The sequence below is a fragment of the Camponotus vicinus genome, unplaced genomic scaffold, assembly GCF_025532165.1.
Source record: "Camponotus vicinus isolate PSW18456_S1 unplaced genomic scaffold, iyCamVici1.0 SCAF_12, whole genome shotgun sequence".
In the NCBI taxonomy this organism is placed as follows: Eukaryota; Metazoa; Arthropoda; class Insecta; order Hymenoptera; family Formicidae; genus Camponotus; species Camponotus vicinus.
The window spans coordinates 12,800,541-12,814,104 of NW_028141948.1; the positions used below are offsets into that span (position 1 = coordinate 12,800,541).

The window sequence follows — 13,564 nt, forward strand, 5'->3', positions numbered from 1 at the left end:
TTCCTACAACAAGATCTCATCATATTTCTAACATTTTACGTTGTAGTATGCATATTTATATAATATGTAGACATTATTTATGATAATACTTACAGACATACGAGATAAATAATAATAATTATAATAATAACAATAATGATGATGCTGATAATAAAAAATGATGACACAACGATGAGATAGTACATGGTAATAATAAAAAAAATATATTTATTTCTATATATATATATATATTCACGACGGTATCTATATGACTATAAAACAAATACCTGTCAGTATGGCAAGAGAAAAATTGAGAAGAATGAGTTTAAAAAACGATGGCACGTACATTAAGACTAAAGAGATAAAAATCAAAGTATAAAACGCAGTCTGACCATTACAGCAGATATCCTCTCTCTGTCGAAAACAATCACAGTCTGTGAAGATTTGCGCGCGCCGCGATTATGGATAAATATAAACATTAAAAAAACTAGTTTATATAATCGAAAAAAAATCATAATATATATATATGCCGAACCTATAAAATAAATCTTATATATATATAATCAGTACTCAACGAATGTAACGAATATAAGAGGTCCAACGAAAATGTATAAAAACAATATAAAAAAAGTCATCTAAAAAAATTATAAAATCTAATTAAGCTTCCGCGACAAGTGTTCGGTATAAGTCGTAAAGGAAAGTAACGACGCGTTTGTCCCAAACCAATTGGGCAAAAACTCGCTCATAAAATTGTGCATATGTATACATACAATATAAAAGTAAAAATTTAGAACACTATTATATATATCGTAAAATATAAAATACTGTCAACTAATATATAAAGGAAACAAAAAGTTTTAATAAAAACGAAACGAATAATTTTTGTCAATCGCGAAATATTGCTATGCTAATTTGCCACTTTTTTCATAGAGAGGGCATAGCCAAAAATTTTTATTATAATTTAATATAAATTATACATCGATATACATGCATACTAAAAGATGCTTTAGATAACATTTCGCAATATATATATATGCACACTAAAAAATTCAGTATTTGTTTTTTCAATAAACGAAAGACTGTTTTCTAATCGGTGGGTCCATTTGTCGTCCACATTTATATGTATTAGGAATATAACTGCGTATGTAATTTCCATTCTTTTTACACTATTTGCACTTGTGTAATGTCATTTAACAAGAAATAATAAAAACATATTCACGACCATCGCGGAAATAATATGATTAAAACGCGATAATGCGAGAAAAGAAAAAACAAAGAAAGAAAAAGAGATTTAATTAAGAGATATTAAATTTCTCTCTCTCTCTCTCCCTTTTTTTCATCAATCAGCTTAATATCTACATTAACACTGACTTTTCATAAAAATATCTTCTTTTTCTCGTCGTACACAATGTATGGCAAGAATTTTTGACTTGTAGTCAAACTTGTCTACTCTAGAGTTTTTGTGGAAGATTAATATTTTTCTCCCACATGTGTACTTTTGTTTGTGCTATAAGGAGTGTACAGCTTCTATGTCTCTTTATTCCTTATATTAGTATTAAAAAAAAAAAACATTCTTTGTTCTAAAAAAGATACATTTTAGCAAATTGTTGCTATATTATATATACATTGGGTGTCCAATTATGATCAATAAAGTTTCTTCAAAACTAAATTAATAATTGTACACCGTGTATACTTGAGACATTACTGTATTGATTGATGTATAATTCTGTAGCGAGAACAACATTGAATCAATGAACAAATTATAAATCATGAATAATGACAGAGCAAGTATAAGTGAAAAAAAATTAAAATGGAAAGAAAAATAAAATCTCATCAAAGGAATAATCATACATCTTTGTTGCATCAACAAGATGAGACATGGAAGCTTTGAAGCACATAATAATATGAATATATATGTTTATATAAAACTCACTAAATCCAAATCATGTGTCAGTCAGAACTACTCACGTCGACGACGAGACAGTGACAATCGGTTAGCGTCTTGGTGTTACCTCTTTGTCGAGGTTCTCTCCTCGTCTCAGAAATCTTTAACGTGTCCCAAAAAGCTAAGCTCGTGCGACTGATAATGACCGGATGTAGCGAGTGGCGTGATGCTCGATTGATGCGCCACATTAACCGCCGTTAGATGATGATGATGCAGCGAATGATGTGAAGTATGCGTATGAAGAATATTGTTTGGATGGGGAACTTGAAAGTTCCCTGGTGGCGGGGCTCAGGACAGGAGAGAACCCGGATGCCCACCCGGAAGAACAGACGATGCCGAAACAGTTGTCGTTTGCATATTCGAAACGTTATTTTGCTGTTGATTCTGTTGTGTACCTGAAGCACAGAAAATTGACAATATAATATGACAAAAAAAATCATTATAAATTATATCATGTTCAGACTTTAACACGCATGACAGATTTCTTACTGGCGTTTTGACTTAGTTCAGCTTTCACTCTTCTCGCGATGTGACTTCTGGTATGTTTCCGTAAATGATCCTTCCGATAAAATCCTTTGCCGCATTCGGTACACACGTGTCGTTTCTCTCCAGAATGTATTACAAAATGTAACGTCAATTGTTCCTTTCTCTTAAAAGCCTTCAAGCAAACGGTGCAAACGTAAGGTCGCTCGGGATTGTGGCTTTGTTTATGACGCGTAAGATGATCTTTTCGTTTTAAGCCAGCGCCACATATGTCACAGACAAATCTTCTTTCTAAGGTGTGACCTAAAAGATGCTGCTCCAACAATTCTCGTTCCGGATACGCCATATGGCATTCCGGACAGCAGTACAACGTCGAGCCGTCTAATGCTGTTGTTAAACGAATTTCACCAGGCTTTGGACGCGGTTTCTTTTCCTTTGGCGTCTTCTTCTTTTTCTTCTTTTTATTATTCGGCGACATCATTATGTTGGGTGTCGTTGTAGTCGCCACAGCCACCGAAGTAGTTTGAGCCATCTCGGATTCCTTTTTAATACTTTCGGCAGAATATTTAAGAAAATGATGTAAACTCAGTGGTAAAGTACTAGCCGGCAAATGACTGAGATAATCAGCTACGGTGGATCCAGGAGTAGCAAGCGACTGCCACGTAGCGGGCATAGTGGCTGGTGTCTGAGTATGAGCATGTTGTTGATGATGTTGGTGCATCGTGTAATCCTGTTGCGTACCATTTGTGGCAGTCTCTCCATTGCGCTGTTCCTCAGCTTTTTTCTCCTTATTCTTATCTTTATCTTGAAGTAGATTACAAACATCTTGTTGATTTATAGTTTCCGTGGACTGCTGCAACAGAGGAAAATGTAAACAGTACGTTACAATTTAGAGCGTTGTCTTTTTGTAGTGATAAACTAGTTGGATATTTAATTAACATCTTGCTTATTTTTTTATATTTTTGACAATTTATAATAAATGCAAAAAACATGTGCATACATATGTATACATGTTTATTATATATAATATATATTAAGGGATGTCTTTCACTTTGAGCAGTAAAATATTAAATTTAAAGATATTAATCGATGGAAAGTAATATTACCTGATGATACGAGCGTTTCTCTTGCATTCCAGGCGAATTGGCCGGCCGTTGTTGAACCGATTGGGCTTGAGAGTACGGCACATTTGGATAATGGTGAACATTACTGTTGGGATAGCTGGTTTTATTGTTCATCATCACTTGCGACTGAGCGGATTGTACGCCGTTGTTCTCGGGACGGTACTTTCCCATAACCGGCACTCCGATCGGAGGCTGGTTGGGAAAATGATTGGCGTAACGCGCGCCCGCACCGCTGGAGCTTTCGGTCGCGAACTGATGAATACTCGGTATAGTAGTAGGGAAGTGACCTCCGAACGGCGGGAAATTCATTGCAGATCGTCAGTGGAAATCATATACCTGGACAGGAGATGAAAAATCATTTATGAGAAAAAAAATTTTTTTTCTTAAATATAAGATGTGCAAAAGGTTACTTTAGGAAACATGTACGTTCTGTGAAGAGAATAACGAATTCATCATCGAGCTTGACAGTTCGAGTCTCGAGCGAGCCAAGAGACGGGATCGCCAAACTAGACGTTTCGTCGATCATCGAGCAGCCTCTCTCTTTCTCTAACGTTCTCTGCGCGAAAAGGATACATCGCGATGTATCTTTCAACACCGAGGGAGGCATCTCCGACTCGCTTAGCGGCTCGATCACAAGTCAAGTCGCGCCGAACGGCATCGTCTACGACAGAGGTCCGGTAGAGGTATTTACTCACAACGATGTCCCTCTCCCCATGTTTCCTCGCCGTACCGGATCCTTTCCTCGGAGGGGGATCCCCGTGACAGACACACGAGAGAGAGTACGAGTGGTGCGGGGGCAGATTTTTCTCGCACGCGACAGACAGACGTACACAAGACACCGGATAGAGACAGAGTCGAGGAGAGAGAGAGAGAAGGAGCAAGAGAGGAGGAAAGAGCGAGAGACGGAAGCGCGATGGTAGACACGCCACCGCGCTGCGCGTCGACCACAAGCGTCTGTCACAACGGGATATCACGCAGCGGAATATGTATCCGGACGATACGCCGGCTTGCTTCGTGACGTATTAAATACGTCGCCGCGTAAGACACTCGCCAACGCTCGCTGGAACGGCGGATCGCCAGCGGCCAAGGACGCGCCACGGCTAGACGGCTCACCCCCTTCGCGCGAGAACGCGCCGTGAAAAAAGGAAGGATACGGATGACGAAAAAAAAAACCACCGACGGAGATAGTCGCGGAGGGGTGGCCGATCGTCAGGGGGATGGGGGTCGCGCGACGCGGCGAGACGCAAACGCCACCCTTTCTCTCTCTCTCTCCCTCTCTCTCTTCCCCACCCCATCCCACTCCGTTCCATCGGATACTTAGTCGATACGTGGCGTGGGGCCGCCGCACCACCGCACCAGGCTCTCGCCACGGGAGAGAAAATGGCCGTTGGCGTGCGGCTCGTCGGCCTCTGTCGCGGGACGTAGGGCGCGAGAGACGCCCGGAATCAGATGTAAAATGACGCTTACCGTCCGGGTGACCCGCGCTCGAGCGCTCGCCTGGATCGCCGTTCTTTTTTCCTCTCCGCGCGCAGCCGGCTGTCAAAAGGAAGGAGATCCCCCGTCGCGCGGTGTATCGTTGACACCTGTCCCTCAAGCCGGTGTCCCCATCCCACCCATCCGCCCTCTACTGTACCAGCCTCTTAACTATTTTTTCTCTCTCCCGGGTCTCCCGACGCGGCGCGCCGAACCGCGTCCTCCCCCCTCGCCCCACCCTCTCTCTCCCCCCGGCGAAAATGCCCGAATCGGGCAACGGAATTTTAACCCGAAACTCTTCCCGCCGTCACATTCCTCCCCCTCCTTCTACCCTCGCCGCCCGACTCACGTTTATCTACCCGGTATATGCGCAGTTTTGTCATCTTTCAACGTATCGCGAAACCGCCAACGAGATCTTGATCTCCCTCGTGCGATTTCCAAGAAAAACGTACACGAATTAGAGAGACGAGAATTAGTTTTTCTTTTTGTATTAAATGTTTTATTTTAGCTTGTAGCTCCTCCAATATTTATGTAAGTAACAATGAAAATTGCTTATGTACTATTTTATCCTAACTACGATAATGATATATCTATATTATGTGATAATAAAATAATAATATATTTCTTGTACAATTATACCCATTGCCTTTAATTGCAATCCTTACATTAAGAAGTTTTTTTTGTGGTATACATACACCTTCATCGAAAAGCTTTTTTTCTCGTAAATCATGATCGATCGATTTGGTTTACATCCAAAGATACCTAGCGCTTTTCTTTCTTTTTTTTTACACATCGTGTGATCTAGAAGAGTATCGTAAACACTTCGTATCTTGTCGTAATATTCGTTTTGCGCGATGTGTTTTTTTTTTTCGATATTAATATTCAATATTAAATTCAATATTCCAATATTAAATCAACCGAGTGAAAATACGAATCTTATTGGATCGTGATATAATTATCGCAAAATGTTTTTATAGCAACGTGCGTAAATGCGTATACTATAAAAATTTCCTCTATCGGAAAACATTTTTTTAATGCGATAAGCTAAATCTATCCCTTGCTTCAGAAAAGATTTTTAATCGCGCGAAACTACTTCCAATCTGATTCTTATCCCACGATTTTAACATTCGGACTCTTCAAGCGCAGATTCGCCACAAATGCCTTTGCATCTTCTTTGAAAGTAATATATATATATATATTTATGCAATGATCTAAATTATAGAAAAAAATGTATGCATGCTTCTGTCAATATAATGCTACAAAATATAAATTGAATTCGATTCAGTGAATCAAGTTTCCAGTCGTAATGATAGTCGATTCTGTTATACAAGAGAAATAAATAAGATTCACCTCACTGTAGTACTTATACGACACGATTTTCTCCCTCATTCGGGAATAAAAGATTGCGCTGTATTTACAAACTCTGTTCCATGTAATTAATTCTTTCGTTACGTATTTTTATATCATCCTCGTAAAAGCAAATTATGTATATATATATATATTTCAGCCCAAAACTCGATTGCCTTCTCACCTTCGGCGAATCCAGTTCGCGCTTTCAAAAATATATATTTTTTTTATATTTATATTTATTTATATATTTATATATTTATATAAACTTTTCATATTTATCTCTAACTTGCGTCATGGAACTGGATCAGCGACAAAAACATCTTGTCCGAAGAGCGAGCGGATACTGTCGCTTCTTTCCACGTACGCTATAACGTGTACGTAAAAGAGAAGAAATTCGTAAATATACACGAACTTTGTTCGTAGATTCAGCTCGGTGCGCTTTACAGAATAACTGTTACAGGATATTATTATAAACACGAATGCGAGCTTTTTTTGTGCCGCTATTAAAGGTATAAGCCGATGGCGCGCAAAATTCAAGTTCCAACCGGCTTGGTGTCGATAAACATGGGTGTTCACATTTTTTTTTTTAATAAATGGAGGCATTTCACAAAACGGAGACTGCGAAATAATCAACTAGGCAACGATGAAGATTAAAGAAACTTCCTTTCGATAACATCAACTCGCTTATCAAATTGCAAAATTTAATCAGCGAGTACGCTATGTCGTGCACGACCTCTAGCGTGCTGATGGTTGAAACGAAAGTACCGCCCAAGTTGATTCGGGGCGGTAGGCTGTTGCTAATGCTGCTGCTGCTGCGTCTGTTGCTGCTGCTGCTGCTGTTGTTGCTGCTGCTGCTGTTGATGATGCAGCATAGTCATAGCTCCAGTCTCGGCAGCTGTAGGTAAAACTACCGTAGATTGCTCGCTAACGGAAATCTGATGAATCTGCGCTTGAGATCCTTGCCCTACTTGTATCTGGATTTGCTGCAACTCGGGCACCGAAGATTGTTGTTGCATTTGTTCCACTTGCTGTTGCTGTTGGTCCGCCTGTTGTTGATTTTGCGCCGCGTCGCTCGTATTCAATGGATCTTCCTTGGCACGCTTAGCGAGGTGAGATCTCGCGTGCTTTCTAAGATGATCCTTCCGATAGAACGCTTTACCGCATTCGGTGCAGACTTCGGTCTTTTGTCCAGAATGTATAACAAAATGAAGATTTAAGTGTTCTTTTCGCTTAAAACCCTTCATGCAAACGGAACATATGAAGGGTCTGTCGGGATTATGACCCAATTTGTGCCGTTCCAAATGTTCTTTTCGTTTAAGACCAGCGCCGCAAATGTCGCATATGAACCTCCTCTCTATTTTGTGTCCAATCAAATGCTGTTCCAAACTTTCCTTCTCCGGATACGCCATATTACATTGAGGGCAGCAAAACAGGGTCGTACCATCGAGAGCGGTAACTATGCTCACTTGCCCTGGTTTTGGTTTCTTCGGTTTCGGAGGTTTCTTTTTGTATTTCTTTTTTCGCTTCGGTTTTGCTCCCGGTTCCTGTTCTTCGACAACGTCGGGAATGATCGCCGTTTCTCCTCCAGCGACTGTAATCTGAACCGCTTGCTCTCCTGAGGCTGTACTTCCGGAAGCATCAAGACCATCCGCTCCAAGCGGACTAGATTCGATAGTAGCTTCTCTCTTTATAGTCTCCGCCGAAAACTTGAGAAAGTGTTGCAAACTAAGAGGCAGAGTACTAGTGGGTAGTCTGGAGAGGTAATCAGCGACCGTAGATCCTGGAGTGGCGAGGCTTTGCCAACTAGCGGGCATAGAAGTAATAAACTCTTCTCCACTCTGATTACCTTGATTCTTGACGCTGCCTCGCTTGATAAGGGCCACAGGTGTTGTACCCTCTTTTACATCCTCCTTAGATTCTTCTATGCTTTCCCGCAGAATCAAATCTTGAGGAATCTGGGCAACTACAGTCAGACCTTCGGGCGCTCCCGGAAGCTGTACCGTCTGTTGAATGGTCTGTTGAGATGTAGTGGTCACAGCGGTAGATGTGCTTTGCGTCGTTTGATCGGATCTACAGTCGTAAAATTAAATAAAGAAATTAATTTTCTCTTCGACTTTGTTCCATATATAAAATGTAGTGTAAGATAAAATGCGAAATATAGAAAATATGCATCGTGTACTTACGTTTGCGTAGTCGCCACAGTGTTTTGCGGTTGTACTTGTATTTGTACTCCATCCGCACCTTGCTGACTGTAAGCAACAGTAAGGACGGTGGCCGTCCCTTGTGGAAACTGACTCAGCGATATTGGCGCCAAATGATATTTCGGTTGATCACCGCTATTTCCGCTTTGAGATACGCTGGGATTGACAACTTGTATCTGAACAGTCTGCTGTTGTTGCGTGCCATCTTTTCCCGGTACAGTGATAGGCAGAGTAATAATCTGCTGTTGCTGACTGTTTCCGCCCTGAGCCACGGCAAAGCCATTTGGATCCACTGGCCTTAGATAATGCACACCACCTTCACCACCCGACAAAACTCCAACCACTTGTCCTCCAGTAGTAAGATTCTGCGCAAATTTTGCCGTAGCGAATTGATGAACAGTACCAGTCGGCAGTGAGCCGGTGAATCCAGGGAAAGGTGTGAAATTCATTTTTCAGAATTACACCTGTAAAAACAGAAATCCATTTTTATTACCTCAATAATAACAAAATATTTAATTTTTTTCAAATTAAACTTTTTTACTCTTTAATAAAATGCAAGTGCTGTTATAAAACTGCATTTTTAAGATGACATAAATAAGAGAATGCTAAGTTTAAAATTGAATTAAGTATAAAAATAAAATATGCTCTCTTTCGCGCGATTACGAATAAACATAAATCTTCAAAATTAATTTATTTTATTTAAAATATTCAATATATATACGTCACTAAATATAAAAATAAAATTGTTGCCGCAAATGCAGTTATAAATATAAATGTTATTTTTAGCAAATACCAAGATAAATATATAACACATGTTGATTCATAAACGTTTTCTACATCTTAATATCATTAGATACATTTAGAAAACGTTTATAAAATCAACATGTGTTACTTAGGTACAAAATATATAAAAAAAATTATACTTTTAAACGCAATAATAATTAATTGTATTTAAGAATCAAGCCTCGGTGTCTCATCTTCTTACCCAAGATGTTCAATTGAAAAATTACAAATAGATGAGATGTGGATAAACATTTGCTTCCTGTGTTTTAGATTTATTAAATTGTACTATGTTATAAGAACGCATATTGAGATATGTCCATCTTTTTCACTCTCGTGATAAATTCTTTAAGAAATATACACAATATGAAAGACATCACAAAACCGTCATCTAGAGACAGGGATGAAATCGAATAAAATTGTTCGCGCGCGTGAAACGTAAAATCGCGGTCGAGTCATCGCGCGATCCACAATTAACGATATCGTAATTAAAATCGCGCGACACACGAGATCAAAGTCGACCTCCATCGTTGACGCATACGCGAAGGTGCTCGTGCTCCATCCCGGTAACCTAACCTGATCGAACCCGACTACCTCGCATCCTGCCTCCCACGTGCTTTTCCGCGAAAGCGACAAAATGAAAATCCCACGTTGGTTTAGCGACTCGCCGACGAGGCGAGTAACATGCTCTTGACTCGGAGCCTTGATATCGCTCCGAGGGTGGGGTGAGGGCTCCCCCACTTCACCCCCTCCCCCTACCTAAAAGGGATCCGGGAGCAGGGAGGATAGTCGTCAAAGTGGCCCAGGATCCCACCCCACTCCATCAGGCGGTGATGGTGCCCCTACGGGTGCCGTAAGGGGTAGGAGCGCGATGAGGGTAGGGGGGGAGGTCCATAGGTGGGAACCTACCGCGAAATAGAGCTCGAGACTCCGTTCCCTCTTTCTCTCGCGCGCTACCTCGACGTGGCCGATGTACCGCGAGAAACGGCACGAGAAAGAAGGCGAACCGGGCGAGGGTAGGGGGAAACGTCAAGAAAGAAGGGAGTCGAACCTCGGGCGGCACACCGGCATTCCCCGGGGAAGGGGAACGCGAAAACGCGTCGGGGGCGAAGGCACCCGTCGTCGTCGCGGGCAGGCGGCCGCACGGACACACCGCAGACGAATTGGGACAATGATGACAATGATAACGCAGGATGACGATGTATCCCCGCCCCGACCACGGGAAAGAAACAGAGAGGTTAGAGATACCCGGGTATGCGTGCGTCTATCATGTGCGCGCGCGGGGATGCCTCTTCCGCCGAAGGAGGGCCAAAAGGGTGCTTTCTCGGTTCTGCCGTCCCGAACCAGGGGAAGAGGAAGAGAGAGAGAGAGAAAGAGAGAGAGAGAGAAAGAGAGAGAGTAGGGCCTGGAGACGTAATCTCGACGCGCGCCAGCTACTCTTCGTCCACGACGACGACAACACTACGCGACGTGTTTTTCGTCGTACGCGAAATGGCGTACGCGACTGATCGGTCAGCTCCGCCTGTCGCTCGTGGCCTGCCGCCGCTGGACGCTCTCGCAAGACGCGCATGTCGTAATGGCGCAGCGATTCTCTCCTAAGGTTAACCGAGGCCAGGAGAGCTTTGCTCTCCTTCTCCCGCCCTCTATCTTTCTCTATCGCTCGTACGTCTACGTATGTATGCGCGTGTACGTCTATCCTCGCGAAAGGCACATCTGTGCCATTTTTCATGAAATCCATCGGGCGTCTCGTCGCGACTCAGACAGGCTATGACATCACTGGGCGTACGGGGCGCCGCACGCTCGGCGGATCGGCGACTGTTGTGCAACCGCTTTCGTGCGTTCCACGCCTTCGATAAAAAAAAAAAATTATGTCTTATTGCTTCCTCAGAGAAGCGCGAGGACGTACGAGAGTAACGCTAAAGCGACGATAATCGAGGAGGCAAATTATTTCGATGGGGCTGGAAATTCGATTTAATCTTGACGCTTCCCTCGGCGATTCGTGCAACGGCATCAATCGCACGAAACGCAGACGTACGCTCATCCGCCATGATGGAAAAATCATCCGCGTGAGAAAATGGCACGCGACTCCTTTTTTTCCTCTTCTTTTACATTTCCCTCTCTTCACCTCTCTCTCTCTCTCTCTCTCTCTTTCTCTCCCGCTCTCCCGCATGCACCGCGAAACCCCTTCTAACACGCCGTGAATATATTCCCTGTTTCTATCCCTACTTTTGTCCCCCTCGTCGCGCGTTTCCTACTCGTCTCGTCTCGTCTCGTCTCGTTCGGGCTGTACCCGGGGGGCCAAGGACGGAAGTAGGAAAAAGATCGACGACGGCACGCGGCAAAAGACGCGTCAGCTGACGAAGAGCAGGGCAGAGGCGAAACGAGGCGACGGAGGTACACGGGCAGGGCTGTTGTTTACACCCCCACCTCGATGGGTTAGAGGCAGCGAGATGCCACGGAGGGGCCTCCGAGACCTCGACGAACACCCACCACCACGCAATTTCCAACCCCACCAGCCTCTCAACCACTGTCCGCACCTCCAACCACCCCACCAAAGCCAGCTCGAGCCAAGCCGTGAGCCACGACGAGGGGCCCGCGACGATTTTAGTGTCTTGGGGTGGGTGCTCTCTGTGGCCACCGTTTCGCGGTTTCTCGTGCTCTTCGTGGTCTACGTCGTTGGGAGTGCAGCGCGACATGGCAACCACGGGGCGCGGTACCGTCGGCCCATCCGTCCGACTTTACGTAGTGCGATCGAGCCAGGATAACAGATATATATACATAGAGAGAAAGAGAGAGAGGAGAGAGGAAGAGGTGCACGCATATGGTCGTTGCATGCAAAAATATCGCGCTAGATAATATATACCTAGACGTATATCTATTCTAACGTGAAGGGACGAGAGAAGAAGATGAGACAGGTAGCTATTTCTCGTGGCCCTCCACGTTCTACTTACTCGTAAGTACAGGCGGTGGACGAGCTGGCAAAACGAGAGACGTCGAGTCAGCCACCAGAGCAGCTCTCTCCAGTGCGCGCTCGGCTCCAACGTACCGCCGTTACTGTCGCCGCCTTCGTGTAACTCCGTACGCTTAGTACGGGAATCGTCCGTCTGGCTGGCTCGCCTGCGTCGTCGATCGTGGCCCGATCCTCAGCGCGGCGCCAACGACTTTCTCATTTCTACGGGCACGACGCTGACCGATCGACGTGTCGTGTATCGTCTCGCGAGACTATCGGGCCCGCACACGTCATATACGTACACGTAGAGAAATCCGTATGTGGCGAGAACGGGACACCCGCGCGCGCGCGCGCGCACACGTACGCTCGTCTCTAACGGAAGCTCGAGAGAGTGACTCGACGACGTGAATTCGCGCTCGCACACTGCCGCTCTTTCTCTGTCTGTCTGTCCGTCCGTCCTTCCGTCTATCCCTATCTCTCTCTCTCTCTCTCGCTTCAGCGCGCGAAAGAGACTCGGAGACGCGCACACTTGGCGTTTCCGGGTTTACGACAGCCGATCGAATACGACTCGGTCTCCTCCTCGGTCGGTAGGAACCGTGAATCTCCGCGAGAGAACCGGCCAACGGGAACGAAATGGAGCTAACGGTACATGATTGCCCCTACGACACCACTACAACAACACGCTGGCCACGCGTTTCGACTCGGCTCGTTCGGCTGGTCCGAGAGAGTCACGCTGCCGCGAATTGACACTCGGCCTCTCGCCTCCGAGACGTTCAACATCACCACCGATGCATCCTCGATTCTTCCAACGAGCCTCTCTCTCTCTCTCTCTCTCTTTCGATCGAAACGACGCGCGTCGCACACACACGTACGCGCGCTATTAATATTCTCTATATATCGGCTGAAATATTAACTATGGCGGCGCGCGGTTACGTGCAGAGTGGGCGAGAGAAAGAGGGAAAGCGATATGGGATATTGCGATGGGAACGCGGCGCCTGCGCGGTATCCGCCCGAATTGAAGTGGTCGAAGCGAATGCGCCTTTATTCCCACGTACGTACCGCACTCGCGAAATTTTCGCGCCGAATTGCAAGTATCTCACCTCGCGCACGATATCGAGACACCTGTCACCTCGCTCTGTCTCCTCCCTCCCAATCGCTCCGACTCTGTTGTGCTCGCACGCCCGCGGAACGATTATGGCGACTCGCGCGCACCTAGCGGACGCTCGACCAAGTTAACCGATATCTCGACGGTGCTGCCACCTCCCACTCGCGCGCACTT

General features: G+C 44.5%; 1 protein-coding gene across 1 annotated transcript; it reads right to left on the bottom strand.

The window, feature by feature from the left end:
- On the bottom strand, positions 1–13,469 carry LOC145962474 (uncharacterized). Its single transcript, XM_083083530.1, is given in 6 exon segments — positions 1–2,319; positions 2,414–3,257; positions 3,514–3,841; positions 7,120–8,424; positions 8,538–9,019; positions 12,287–13,469. Coding segments are annotated over 5 exon segments (3,051 nt in total). The 5' UTR covers positions 9,005–9,019; positions 12,287–13,469; the 3' UTR covers positions 1–2,212.
- Positions 13,470–13,564: the final 95 nt, after the last annotated feature.